Source organism: Geospiza fortis, unplaced genomic scaffold (assembly GCF_000277835.1).
Source record: "Geospiza fortis unplaced genomic scaffold, GeoFor_1.0 scaffold237, whole genome shotgun sequence".
Classification (NCBI taxonomy): Eukaryota; Metazoa; Chordata; class Aves; order Passeriformes; family Thraupidae; genus Geospiza; species Geospiza fortis.
Genome location: NW_005054319.1, coordinates 5,479,630 through 5,494,315, shown reverse-complemented (window position 1 = coordinate 5,494,315; position 14,686 = coordinate 5,479,630). Strand labels below are relative to the sequence as shown.

At 43.0% G+C, this 14,686-nt stretch overlaps 1 protein-coding gene across 1 annotated transcript in view; it reads left to right on the top strand.

Annotated features, from left to right (window-relative positions):
- Positions 1-14,686, top strand: part of XYLT1 (xylosyltransferase 1) — a 138,909-nt gene that overhangs the window by 40,344 nt on the left and 83,879 nt on the right. The window contains exon 3 of the mRNA XM_031056573.1: positions 4,600-5,125. Within this exon, the coding sequence (XP_030912433.1) occupies positions 4,600-5,125 (526 nt within the window). The remainder of the gene's footprint in view (positions 1-4,599; positions 5,126-14,686) is intronic.

Genomic DNA, 14,686 nt, shown 5'->3' with positions numbered 1-14,686 from the left:
TCATTAAAATCCATTTGTCATTACAGACAGCTGGGAAGTTCTTCCAAATTCTCTGTGCTAGGTGCAGCGAGCAGCAGCAGCTGTTGCTGGGTCTGTAGTAGGTGACAGCAGCAATTTATTCCATGGTTTCCTCAGTAGATTGCAAAGTCTCTGCAGAAACCCAGGCTTTCCCTCCTGAGATAGATGGGACATTGAATTCAATCAAGCTTAGAGTACCTAAGCCCCAGACCCTCAATCACTGCAGATGAAGTGGCTAATACACCAAAGAGCATACATTGTGTCTGAAAAACACACCAGAAGTGGAGTTTGGAGAATTAAAATCTGTGTGTTCCACAGGGAGTGGGATTTGGAGCAGAATTCAAATTCTCACATTACATAAAATGGCTCTGAGCTTAAAATCTTATTTTTGCATTAATATTATAATACTATTTTTAACATCAATGGCAATCAGTATGTAATTGGCAGTGATCTCATGCATGCTCCTGGGTACAGACTGTTCTTTCCCAGTTTTGGAGTATTTGCTTGTTATTCCTGAACTGCATGCTCAGAAGAGGCCCCACAGTCATTAAAACTCTCCCTGCCAGGGCTCTTGCCATTGAGCACTCAGCAGTTAACCTCTCCTTGTGTCTTCTGAGAACCAGATAAAGTTAGGACAGAACACTTCTGCTTGTGGCAATCCTTCTCTTAGGCCTGTGATAGACATCCACAGTGTCACACTTCATCTTGGAAATATGGTGCTGCAAAGTCTTCAGAGGTTTCTTTATAGCATCTTGCAGTACCTGAAACAGCTGCAAGAGAGCTGGAGAGGGACTTTGAGCAAGGCATGGAGTGACTGGATGAGAGGGGATGGCTTTACACTGATAGAGGTTAGGTCTGCAGGAAAGGCACAGGTGAAAGATGTGCTCTTGGGTGGCACGTGTTGTGTGTGACACCTGCAATAAATGTAATAAGGTAGCCTCTCAAATGAGTTGATTTTGGATATAGCCTCTTCTGGTCTATGCCTAGAGGGAGTTGGTCTATTGCAAAGACCAAAATGGTGTTTTCAAGAGCAGTGTTAGATGTTGGTTTGAAAACACTGCTTTCATCTTTGGCCGTGGACACATAAAGGCTGTATTAATGGGCTCACACTTCTCATTTGGTCCTGGTTTGGCCTTTGCAAGCACAGAGATAAGGAGGTGCTGCTAACAAATAGTTTGATAAAAGTTGAAATAAATGATGACTCAGACAGTGAACCTGCTGATGTATGCCCCATGGTACTGTCAGAACTGGGACTGCCTGGTTTCAACATGATCTCTCAGTGAGATGACTCTGCCCTGTCTTGAATGTCTTAGACATCTGTGATAAATAAAATCTGCAATTAATCCAGCACTGTAAAAATAAAGTATTGCAGAGCAAGTAAAACCCATTTTGTGTAGCCAGCTGAACACCTGATGTGCTGCTTTTTGCTTGTAGCCCTGAACTTCACAAATGAGCACAGCTTACTGTCGGCAGCTGCTGCTGTTCTAAGCTGGGAGTGCTGAGTTTCATTTCCTCTGCACTGCAAACGTGTGGAGCCTGTCTTGAAAGCATTGTACTGTAAAAATCACACTTGGCTTTGGTGAAAGCAATCGAGAGGGGAATGCAGATCAAAGGTGGGTGGAGATTTCAGGTTTTGTGGCATTTAACACTTGCACCAACAGGTGTGGGATTGCGTGAGGCTGGGTTTGACTTTCCAGCTGGGGTATTTGTTATGTGTGCTTATGTTTCAATGTGTACCTATAGCTCTTGGTTTTACACTTGTTGTACAGACCCTGCTTATTTTTAGTCCCTGCTCCTCCCAAGGAGATGTCCCTGCAGACACTGGGTGTCCTGTGTGGTGGGAATTTTTGTGCTGTTCACTGTCTCTGCAGGCAGGGAAGAGCTGTGTCTGCCTTGGAAGCATTTAGAATTCATTTGTTTGTTTCAGATTCCAGCATGTAGACTTGGAGAAGCATTTCCCAGAGGGGGCAAAGCACTTGAAGGAGGAAAATAGTTTAAAGAGGTGAACCATACACCAAGAAATCTGCTGTTTGCTTTGCCTTTTCTCCTGAGGTTTCATCCCAGCGCTGTGCTCTGTCCCAGCATGGTGGGATCGCTGCTGCAGGGCTGGCAAACTGGGGAGCAAAGATTCCCATTGAAACATCACACAAGTGTAGTGCCAGAGGCTGTGTGACACAAGAACGTGCCCACACCTCATCCTTTGGCACTTTGTCCTGCTCCAGAGAGGTTTGGGAGGAGCAGGAGGGCAGGGTGTGGGCAGGGCTCTGTGCTCCCCGGGACGTGGGAGGTGTGTGCCTCTTGCCCTGCTGCAGGCCAGGGTCTCCTTTGTGGGTAATAAGAACTACTGGGAAGAACCCATAGCAAATCTCCTCTCCCTTCATTTCCCTTTTACTAACATGCATTTGCTTTACAGATTAGGATTGGGTTTTTTTTAATTTGAAGACAAAAATAATTTAGCGAGAGTCAGCCTGCGAGAGAGAATGTTGCCAAGATACGTAGAAATATCCTGTCATGGCATTGCCTTAGAGACCTTAGAAAAGGTTTATTGAAGAAAACAGAGTTGGTTTTTTTCTTTGAAGATCCATTGAAGATACAGGACAAGTGGTGGGAGCCAGGCTCTGAAAGTAATTTTTTTTTTTTTTTATTTTAGTTTGGTCATTCCTGGGAATGAAGGCTGCCTTGAAATTTGTTTATTTTGTTTCTCTTTGGTTTTCAATGAACACCAGCAAAGCTGGGGAAGGGGCTGGAGCACCAGGCCTGTGAGGAGCAGCAGAGGGAGCAAAGGAGGCTCAGGGGACCTCATGGCTCTCTACAACTCCCTGAGTCAGGGTTGGTCCTGTCTCCAGGTAACATGGGACAGGACAAGAGAAAGTGACCTCAAGTTGTGCCAGGGAAGCTTTAGATTGGATATTAGGAGAAATTTATTCATGGAAAGTGTTGTCAAGCACTGGAACAGGCTGCCCAGGGAAGGGGTGGGGGTCACCATCCCTGGAGGGATTTAAAAGCTGTGTAGATGTGGCACTAGAAGACATGGTTTAGTGGTGGACTTGGCAGTGCTGGGTTGGGGTTCATGATCCTGAAAGTCATCCTTTATTTAAATGAACCTGTGTTTCTGTATAAATGCTGTTCTTTTCCTTGAAGTAAGTCTGAGAAAAGAAATTGATTTCATGCTTTCACTTAAATGTTAGAATTTTATTTTTTAAAAAAATTATTTCTTCCCAAACTAGAAGTATTTTATTTGTTTGAAAAATGTTTGAATTTTGGTTTGTGAGTTGCTGTCTGGTGTTGAGTTTCTTTTTAAACTCCTTTGCATTTATCTGTGTCTGACAGCTCAAACTCATTGCAAACTAGACATTTTCATGGAGAGAGAATCACTTTATTCACTCACTAAACTTCTTCTAATGAATAAGCTATTCAAACATTTCCCATTGCTGAGCTTCAGAGGTCAAACTGATACTGACTCCCTGCATGGCCTGGGATAAGTCATTATCTCTCTCTCCTTTCTCTGCAAACCCTGACTGTTAAATAGTTCCTCCCAGAAGAGGTGTGAGAAACAATTAGCTCATGCTGATAAAATGTTTTGAATACAAAATGTGGTTGGTAGGTGCTAAAAGATGCTCCCATCAGTCATCATTAGTGATGCTGTCATTTCCTAGTCTGTGATTTTTGGTTATGTGTTCCACAAGTGGAAAGGAAACAGGACAGACTCAAAAAATCTACCAATATTTTTACTCCTGTCTTCAGATGTTTTAATAACCATTCATCATTGATTTTATCTGCTACTGTTCACTTTTGCAAACAGAGATATTTCCATATCCACGGATCTAAAAACTGTGTCCCCCCCAAGTTCCACAGCTGGAGCAAAGGCAGCTCATCCTCACCCATCCCTGATGCAGACAAATATTTTACATGGTCTATTCCTTTTCCTTTATATGATAGATTTTGAATGTTGCAAAGTTATGGGCTGTGTATTTATCTAAGAGCATTGAGGGAAGGATCATGATGGTTAAGAGCTGACACCTGAGCCTGACTCTGACCTTCCCAGGGAGGGTTCAAAGGTGTAGGAACTCAAGGGGAAAAAAAAAAAGGCAAAATTGGGAGGGATTTGTTTTGTGGCAAAGTTACTTCACTAAAATAAAGCTCAGGCAGTAGTCATGTGGTGTTTTCTGCAGACAACAAGGCAGTTCTGGGATACCAAACTGTGATGGTTTATCTCCAGGAGTGAAGGAAAGCATTGAAGGACCTGTTTTGCTGCTTTGAAACCTGTGTCTGTTTTCTCATGGATATTTAATGGTGTCAGGGTGAAGTGTCTGGTTAATCACCGCTCACAAACCTGTGTAAAGCCTCCCTGCTCCATCTGAGATAGGGCTTGGACTCTGGCCCAGTGAAGAAGAGATGCCAGCACAGGTGACTCGGGCACCATAGAAGCCTCTCAGCTTTGGTCTGCTGCAAACCCCAACACAGGGGTTTTCTGCAGTGTGTTGGATTGTAATTGATCTATGTTTTCATGTAAGAAATGCTTGTCTTGCATGGGATGTGACTGTTTAGTAAGATGAGTGTAATTTTTCTCCCCATTTTTAGGATGGCTATTTTTCCCACCGACCGAAAGAGAAAATGCGAACAGACAGCAATAATGAAAACTCGGTCCCCAAGGACTTTGAAACTATTGATAACAGTAACTTTGCTCCCAGGACTCAGAGACAAAAATACCAGTCTGAGCTGGTGAAAAAACCCCTTAGCAAACAAAAGGAGCACTTGAGAAAGAAACTGGAAGAGGAAAAGATGAAGGAGAACTTGCTGCTGGGGAAGAACTCCAACGAGGTGGTGCAGTTCAGCAATCCCCTGGGAAAAAACAGCAGCAACAGCAACAACCTGAAGGAGATTGACAGGTTTCCCACAGAGCATCTTATACAAAAGCTTGAGATCAGCTCCCCTGAGCTGAAATACGACCAGCCACCCAAGTGTGAGGTGACGGGCAAGGAGGCGATCTCGGCCATGTCCCGCGCCAAGTCCCAGCAGTGCCGCCAGGAGATCGCGGACGTGTACTGCCAGCACAAGCTGGGGAAGCTGATGCCGGAGCAGGTGACACGTTTCTGTGCGCTGGAGGGTAAGTTGGGAGATGGAGAAGTCAAACAATGTCTTGGGGGAAGCATTCTGTATAATTGGAACGGCCTTCTGCTGACAGAAATGGCTTTATTGCAGGAATGTGTAATGGCCTGGCCCATGAAAACAAGGGAGGCTTTCAACTCCCTTTGAACAAGGGAATAATGTGGATGTCACAAGATCCCTGGTGGATTCCTGTAGAATTCACTTCCACCAGATTTTTATTGCACAATGTGTTCTAGGTATTCAGCTGCTACTCCTATTTCTTTTAGTTCTTAATCTACAAACACAGAGAAGCATAGTCAAAATCTTGCCATGCTGTGCAGGAATTGTGTGGTTTTTGGTAAACAGAGAACAGCCATTGTGAATTTTGGAGCTTTTTGCTAACCAATACATGAGTGGCATTGCTGTTATGGCTGTTATGGCTCTTTTTCTGTCACACTGGAGTCCTAAGATTTTGATAACCCAGGTAATTATTAGAAGTATATTAAAAAAATTCCAAAAGCACAGGGGAAAATCCAATTTTATGGCTGACTTCTATTTTTAATGTTCTTGAATCAGCAAAAGTTATTTTCAGAATCACTGCTGGAAAGTCAGTTACCTCTGCTGGCCTAAGCCAAGCTTGATTGTTGCTTTATTTTACTTCTGAGCTTGCTGTCTGAGCTGACCTTTTTCTGCTTTTCAAAAGTGTTTCATGTGCCACTGTTCATCCAGCTATAAGATCTCCATAGAGCAAAATGCCTTTTTTAAAAAAATAGCATCGATCAGTCGATCAAAGTGGGTATTGATCAAGGAGGAGCATTATCCACAGCAGCATTTGTTTATACAACAGTCCAGAGTAATTGGCCATGCACAGGAGGATGTGCCATGTCTTTGTCCAGGCTGAAAATGCAGAGGGGATTTATAAACTAGAGAATAGGTCTTGCTTTGAGACTGTAGAATAACCATGGGGATCCATGGGAACCAGAGGATATTTAGTTCCTTTCATTGGGAACATCCTCTAATGGCTTGTTTACTGCACCATCACAAAGCAGTGGTTACTGCAGGGTGATTTCAGTGTGGTAGAGAGAAGGATAGCATTGCTATTACAGAGATTAGGAAGGTAAATTCCCTGTACAAACACTGAAAAAGATGAGCTGCCCCAGAGAATGTATCCAAAAAAGCACATCTCCCTGTAACAGGATTCTTAGGCTTCTAATTTAGATGTTGAATCTTACCAGGATGAATGGTCTGAGCACCCTCATTCCCTACCCCAGTGCATCTCTGGCTGTTTGTTTTGGTTTTTTACCATGTCTCTTTTGGTGTTTTTTCTCCCTTTCTTATCATGGTAATACTCCAAATTGTTAAGCTGGGTGGGCAGACACTGGAGACAATTAATGGAGCAGGCATTGTGTGGCATTGTGTGGCATTGTGTGGCATTGTGTGGCATTGTGTGGCATTGTGTGGCATTGTGTGGCATTGTGTGGCATTGTGTGGCATTGTGTGTCCAGTGGGAAGAAGGGAAGAGGGACAGTAAAGGCAGCACAAGTTGAAGGGAAGAGAACAGTAGAGAGTTAAAAGTGGAGCAAAAGCAGACATCAGTAACAGGATGAGCATCAGTGAGTACCCCTGGGCACTGCTGAGGTCCCACTGAGGTGCCACTGGTGGAACCCACTGTGATGTCCTTGCCACTCCTTCCCTCTTCTTCCCCCTTCTTCCCTCAGGGCAGGACACTTCTTTTTTCACTGTGCTCTGTGAGAAAGCTGAGGGAGGCCAGCACCTTGCAGACACTGCCCTAAGAAGATGTCTTAGTAATGGGACCAATGCTATAAATCTTGTGTAGGTAAATGTATCCCAAATACAAATATGCAAGTGATATCCTGGCCAGAGCTGGAAGGTGTATTGTCATTAGTGTGGGCAGACACTGCAACTGTGAAATTTTCCACACACCCATGGTTCCATGCCCTGCTTGGTAATCTGTCTCCCAGGGATGCAGGGCGACTTTCCAGAAGTTTTAAACAACTGCCATCCTTAAAAACAGGTTTCTCAATAAATATTTACTGCTTCTTTTCTAAATACAGGATTTATCTCTTATGCCCTGCAGTCAGGATAATAGTGTGCTCTTAGAACCAAGAACAGGGTCACATTTTACACTTGAAGCCTTTCAGCATATATGTACATAGAACTTTGGTATAAATACTTCAATTGTAATGTCAGAGTAAAATTCTCAGGAAAACTGGGAGCTACAAATATGTCTAGAAAAATGATGAAAATGTCCAAATGTCATTAATTTAGGAAAAACTAATGTGATATGGATATATACCACATTAAAATATTAGGTGCATAAAGATTGTGTCTAAAATTTTTAGGTTTGCTGAGCTAGAGTTTCATTTAGTTTTTTATTTTAAGTGGTGACACTTGTTTAAAAAGAATAATTGAGAGACATGTTAGCCTAGCCAGATGGATACATGTGGAAAATGTTGATTTTTCTTTGCCTCAAGGTTATTTCCTCCTGCCTATGCTGACAGCTGAAGTTAACCACTTCAGCTGCCAGATTTCCTTGGCAGAAAGTCTGGACATCCTGTGTTCCATACAAGGTTGCTGTAGAGCAGATTTGGGAGCTTTGCTGTGGAGAAGTGGTAGTGCAGCAGCATATGGAATGGGACATGAGTTGCTAATGCAGGAAGCACCAACACACAAGAAGATTTGGTCACCAAACCTATGGAGGAGACCCAGGCCTTGAAGTCATTTCCCAAATGTTTGAATGCAGAACTGTCAAGACAGACATGGGGGAACCCCAAAACCCCATGAGAGCACCCAGTGCCTACTGGAAGGCCTTGTATGTGTATAATTTGGTAGATCCCTTGAATTTTATAGGGCTGTTAAAGATTCATTGTCTGAGTTTCAGTGTGTTGTGGTCCCATATCTCTCCTCCCACTGTAGAACATAAATACTGCTGTTCTTCACCCACAGAGTGACTCCATCCCTCATGAAAGGTGACTTCATCAACTCTGTTGGTCCTTGAAAGGAGTTGAGCTTGATTACAGGAGAGTTTGTGAAGTTCTGCGCATCAGCTTTTGGGGATGTAGGACACCCCATTGGTGGGATTGCTGGTAGGGGGAGATGTGGGTAGAGGCACTTCTTGTATTAACAAAGTGATCTGGTGTTTGTCAGCAGCAGTCAGACATTGGGGTCTGAGCCTGTGTGTTCAGCATGTGAGTGTTGTTCCCATCAGCTTGGTTTGAACAAAGGTTTCCTGTCTGTTTTCAGCAAAACTGTGAAGTATAAATATTTATGCATTGGAGCAGCGCATTCATCCATTATCCCAACATAGAAACGTGTTCCCAGTGCTGTGGTTTCCATTGAGATGTCATCCAGCTTTTAATCCCCTTGGATCTTGTCTCAGCTGATCACAACCATGACGCTGCTAAGTGCAGCTATCAGTCATGGACAGGACTCCATCCAGCTGGATTGGCAGAAATGTTAAGTGACACATTCACTTCCGTGCTTATCAACGAGAACAGGATCATAGCAGCTGCTACTTTTTAAAGTGTTTTATTGTTTCCAAAGACAACAGGCAAAGGAAGTTGATAATAAGGATCTTCAGTGATAAAAGGAAGGATTGTTAAAATCAAGAGCATGATGTCCCCTGCCTGACATGCAGGTGTTATTTCCTTGAAGGCTGCAGTGCCTCTAAGGGCATGGCTGCTGGAGCAGAACAGGACATGGCACCTTCACCAGTCACCTGACTTGCAGAGCAGGTGAGCTGGCATTTCCCTGCAAGCTGGCCCTAAAAACATGGCACAAAAGCTATGGCACAAAGGATTGGTGTCAAAGGCTTTAGGTGCAGCTTTTCCCAGTCATGGCTGAGAGCAGGGCAAGGGGCAGCTTGCAGGTCTCCCTTGGCTCAGAAGGGAATGTTTGGCCTTTGTAGAAGTGTGTTTTGGGGAAAATGCATTCAGCAAATGTGAGATGGGAAGTGTAGGCTCAGCACAACATGGTGAGATGGGAAGTGTAGGCTCAGCACATTAGATGAGGAAATAGCAAATCCAGTCCTGTGCAGGTTGAGAAGATAGCTGCAGACATCTTTTGGGGAGTTCCTTTTGTCTCAGGAGCCATGGTACAGGGATCAGCAACCTGTGGACAATGTGGCAGATGTTTCCTTGCTGGGGCCATCTCTGGCCTAGTCCTGCACAGACACTGATTCTCTGGTGGGCCAGACTCCCTTCTGTTCACAGGAAAATGATCAAGCTTCCCTCATTCCAAATAATTTATCAGCACTGAAAGAGATTTTTGCAGATCAGGCTGCCTTCTTCCTGGTTACTTATTGATAATGCTGCTCTGGCACACTGAAGCAAGTGCTTTCAGCTTCTTAGAGGCTGCTGGGAAGAAAATTTTCCATTTTATTTTAGAAACACAACCTTTTGGTTTTCAAACTGAGAGAAAAGGGCTCTGGAGCTCTGCTTACTGAACAACACACAGGTAATAGCAATCTGGATGTCCATAATGTTTTTATCTGATGATTTCAAAGCACTCAGCAGAAAGAGGTGTGATTCTCAGGAAGGGAGAGGAGAAGCCACAAGATGCCAAATACTTGTGGGGTGGAGCAGAGCTGTTCTTCAAGGCATGGAAATGAGAGCATCCTCTACAGAATTTTAAAAGAATGGGAGCTGTAATGAAGCAAATAGAGGATTTCATCTGCTCAATATGCATGTATGCACACAGTGACATATAAATGTGTGGTTTGTTTAGCTTTTAACATTTTGGCAGTGCATTTTTGGACTCACTGGGTTTGATCTACAGATCATTGAACCCCAGATTTGTCTTTTTCTGCTGGTTTCAGGATTCCAAATGACATTGGCTGCTGCTGCTTTCCTGTTAATCTGTTAGTGTGACAGAATCACTGTGGTGAGCTATACACAGTTTAAGGAGCATGTAAGAGCCACTGCACATGCAGCCCAGACAGCATTTTAATTTGCTACACCACAGATGACTCTGGTTGCAGTAAATTTACTGTGAGTAGACTAATTGCAAAATAACCCTAATTGAGTAGTTATCAGCAAACAACATCCTGTGGAACAAAACTGCTTACAATTAATAGCATTTAAGCCATGCACTGGTATTCTGCAGAATGCTAAGATGTAATTACACCGTGTACAGAGATTGTGTTCTGTTCTGCAAACCATGTTTGCAGTGCTGCTTTCATTATAAAGGGCCGTTTCAAGATTCAGTACTTGCATTTTAGGCTAAATGAATTTATGAAATAAGTGATGTGTCTCTCCCCTTAACATGTGTGAAGCAGAACCAACTCTAATAAAACCAGTGAAGCTGTGGCACTGTCAGGAGAAGAATGAGTGGTGCTGGTGTCTGGTCACGTTCCTCCACGTTAGGCCTGTCTGATCACCTGTGGGTCTGGAGGCTGCAGAATTGGTCCCCAAGAGCAGAGCTGCAGAAATCATCTGGCACATGGCATCTCAAGGAAATGCCGGGAGCAATGCATGACACAAGGAATGGGGGGCAGAAGGGATGGAAAATTTATGGTCAGCAGTCCTAGTTCTCACCAAAGCTCTGTTTTGGAAAATGTTACCATTTTATGGAGCATTAAAGGGGGAGCGTGGGCAAGCGTGGGAGAGGGAAATGGCTGAGTATGTCCTTGCTGCAAACCTCCTGGGAAGAGAGTGCGAGGGTAGCAGAAGCTCAGTGAGTATTTTGATAAAGATTACTGTGTATGTACAGAGATGAAAGAAAAGTACTTAAGTGATCATTAGTGCTTCCCAGTGATCCTGAAATGTGTGGACAGTGTTGGTGGGGAAAGTCAAATACAACTATGGCTAAAGAAAATTGTTGGTATGAAGGTATGAACTGGCGGGGAGAAGAATCAGAAGGACCAAGAAACCCAACCAAAAACAAAAGCACCAAGCCCAGCCTCCCCTGTACAAGGAAAATTTGAGCCCCATGCATAACGTCTTTCATATAAAATTGTTGTTGGACCTCTGGAGTGGACCCATTATGCTGATTTTAGTAGACAGACCCTGAAGAGGAAACATGGTACCTAATTATCTTAATTTTATTCAGTGCTAAGCAAGCAGCTGTGCACATTAGTACTGGACTGAGCTTGAGTTAAGCTTCAGTGTTATTCTTTCCTAATTTGACGTTCCAACCATAACAAAACTGTGTCAGGGTGTCAGTGTAACATACTAATTGTGAGCAGGCAGCTTTTAGATTTGCTTTTTGTTTTAAGCCTAAAATGCCACCAAGGACAAAGGAGCACAGATTCAGCTCTGTCTTTCTAACCACTGCACTTCTCCAAGTACCATTACTTCGCAAATACTCAGTTTTCATGGGAATCTGCAGCCAATGAACTATTATTTTGAGAATGGGGAAGTGTTATGTTCCAGAAATGCCATGCTAGCTGCAGCTCGAGGCTGCCACAGTTTAGCTTGAAGCCACTGGCACTGAGTGTATTGCTTTTAAAATAATTGGGGGGAAACTATTGACATTTAATTTCTTCCTCCGGAGCCAAGGTGAAGAATTTTTCTGTTTTGTGGCTTCTTGAAACAATGCCTTGAATTTATACAGAGTTTGTTACTGTATTAAAAATATAATTAAAGGGAATGCACCCTGTTTCAGGAAGGTTTTTAAAAGGGTACATTTCTTTGATGTATTTCAGGAGTCACTGAGCTTTATGAGATCACTGGTTTGTAATGGCTTCCCCTGGAAATGAGGAAGAGTTGTTTAAGAGATCTAACTCTGAATTAAAATGCCAGCAATCTAGGCAGGAAGCCAATCTTACAGGACATTATTGCCATTTTAAGATTCCAAACCATAATTTGTTTCTGTTGCAAATATTTCTTATGCAGAAGGTAGTTTTAAAACATCCATCTTTTTTCTCCGTGGGTAATCATGACTTCCATAGAAAAACTGAATGACAAGAATCTGTAGCTGAGCAACCTTGAAAAAGATTTTGAAATTGCTCATTGTATATTTAGTCTTCCAAGTAAATGCTTGTCTTTGATAGTTTGAGAGTGTGTTAGAAGTGAATAGCCCTGATTCACTGCTCACACAATTTTAATATCCAACTACCTCACTGATTTATCACTTAGTTGTGTCAAATAAGTTACTCCTGATTGGCACCTTTGTAAGGAGGAGCAGAGCACTCCCATCTCCCAGTCCCTACTGCTGTCACCATCAGGTTCAGCTGAATGCACAGTAAAGTCTAACGCATTTTACAGTTTTGCTATAAAATTAGATATTGGTTTAAAGTCCTGGCCCTACTGAAAGGCCCATGGCAAACGTCCATCATTTTTCCTCTCTAGCTTTCTCGCCATCCCCCAGGGAGGCCAAAGAATTTTTCAGTCCTTTCTTTTAGGGCTTGCTACAAGCTGAATGGTCTCTATCAACTCTTGTGTTCAGTGCTCACCCATTTGTTCTCATCCACAGATGTTATTGTAAAAATGATGGAAGATTTAAGCCAAAAAGCAAAATTGTGCTGCAGGAAAATCATTGTCTAGTAACTCGAACTCTGTGGTCTCTGGAAAAATAATTTGCATAGCAATTGTATATGCTTTCAAATTGTGGAATTTGTAGGATTTTTTCTGAAGGCCCGAATTGCTTTTTGTCTTTTAAAACAGAACCCTGTGCCTGAGAGCACTGTCCAAAACACTCTGTCAGCCTTGGAGCCCTGACCACCTCCTGGGGAGCCTGGTCCAGGGCCCAGCCACCCTCTGGGTGAAGAATCTTTTCCTAATATCCAACCTGAACCTCCCCCAATCGCCTGCAACAGTTGTAGGTCCTGTCAGAGAGCACCTCAAAAAGAGCTGTCAGTTAAAAGGATCATTTTCTGCAAATCTCTTTGGAAGCCTCACTACTCAGCTGAAGTTCAGGGCAGCCCTCAGTGTAACTAGAATGTAATTGTTGATATAATTCTCTTTGTTGCAAGATGATTCTGTCTCTTTTGTGGAGACATTCTTGCCCATACTAATGGAAGTGTTTTGTTGAAGTCTTGATTAATTTCATTACAAGTTGTAGGAGAAGCACTTTGCTGGTGAGAATGCACCTTTGTTGGTGCCTGGCTGTAAACAGCAGCTTAAGCAGCCTGGCTGCTTACTCACCTGCAGTTTTAATTGCAAATGGAGGGTTCCAGGCAGCTGGTGGATATTGCTGTGCAGTGGAGCTTTGCAATCCCTGCTACTCCCAGGCTGAAGCTCTGTGTGTGTTACTGTGCTGCACAATCATGTGGAGCTCGACAGGAGTATGACTAAACAGAACCATACATTGTCATGTTCTGCATCTATTTCTGGGCTGTGATTCATTCTGGGCAATTTAGTGAATAGTAGAGAGGAAAAGGGAAGTTCAAAAGAGAAATTTACTGCAATATATGTTTTACCCATTTGTACTTTCTCTTTTGCATGGGATTGAGGTGTGGGTGCTCTGGAAGAATTTCCCTGTGGCACTCTGAGCAGGTTTGAGGATCTGTCCCCAAATCATTCTCTCTATCTGAGACAGTCTCTTTGGTCATTTATTCAAAAGCATGTGAGGAATATACCCCCTTGCAGAAGGGAAAGCTGGACAGGAGAGCCCAGCCTGGCTCATTTGGCCACCTTGTCACAGAAGGAAATGGCTAAGGAGAGGTGTGTGTGAGATAAATGTGAGGAGAGCTACCAAGAGGCATTGTGGAAAAGACTTCTGTATAACACACACTGGACTTGCCAAGCCCGAGCAGAGGGAGGCTACACAGACCTGATGTGGTTTTGTAAACAAATCCATAATTTTCTGCCAGGAGGTGATCACAAAGCCAAGCTTCCTGTGAAGTGTTCAGAGCAAAGTGGGCTAGAATTGTAACTGATGTAATAAAGTAGCTTTGCTGACCCCTCTTAAGTGATGTCTTACTTCAGTAAATGTATTCTATAACCTTTATCAGCGAACCATAAAATGTCTCTATGCACTTCTATCATCAAAATTTTAAATTCACTGAGAAATAAACAAGACAATTTTGTTCTTATAGGAGCAAGCAAAGATAAAGAGGTAGGGATTCTTGTCTTACCAGTCTGTGGAAGTTTGCAGTCCAAAGCAAAGCCCATCTATCCAGCACTTGGGAGTAAGAACAGCTGTATGGCAGTTCTGATTCTGAAAACGTTCTACCTTGCAGATCCCTGAAAAGCAAATGAGAAAATCACTTCTGACAGGCTCATGAGGAATATTACAAGGAAGCTTCAGACATCTCTGGCATTCTTAACCTGGTCATCAGAAAGGAAATCTTAGTGAGAAATCCTACTAGATTCAGCTCCCTCATTTACAATTGAAAAGGCTGCAGTTGGCACACAAGTTCACTCATTTTCATTTCTCTCAATCATTTCTGGCCATTTGTAGACATAATTTGCCAAACATGCAAACATTTGTGTTGTCATGGCATTTGCTTTCCATTGCTGCAGCCTGCAAAATTTTAGGAAATAAATCAGGGATGTTAGGGGGCCCCTAAGGTGCAAACTTGAAATCACTCAGAAAATTCTACTGAAATCCATTCAAGCAGAAGGATCACTTCAAGAAGAAGAAGAAGGAAAGATGCAATGTGGTTGCTCTATAAGTT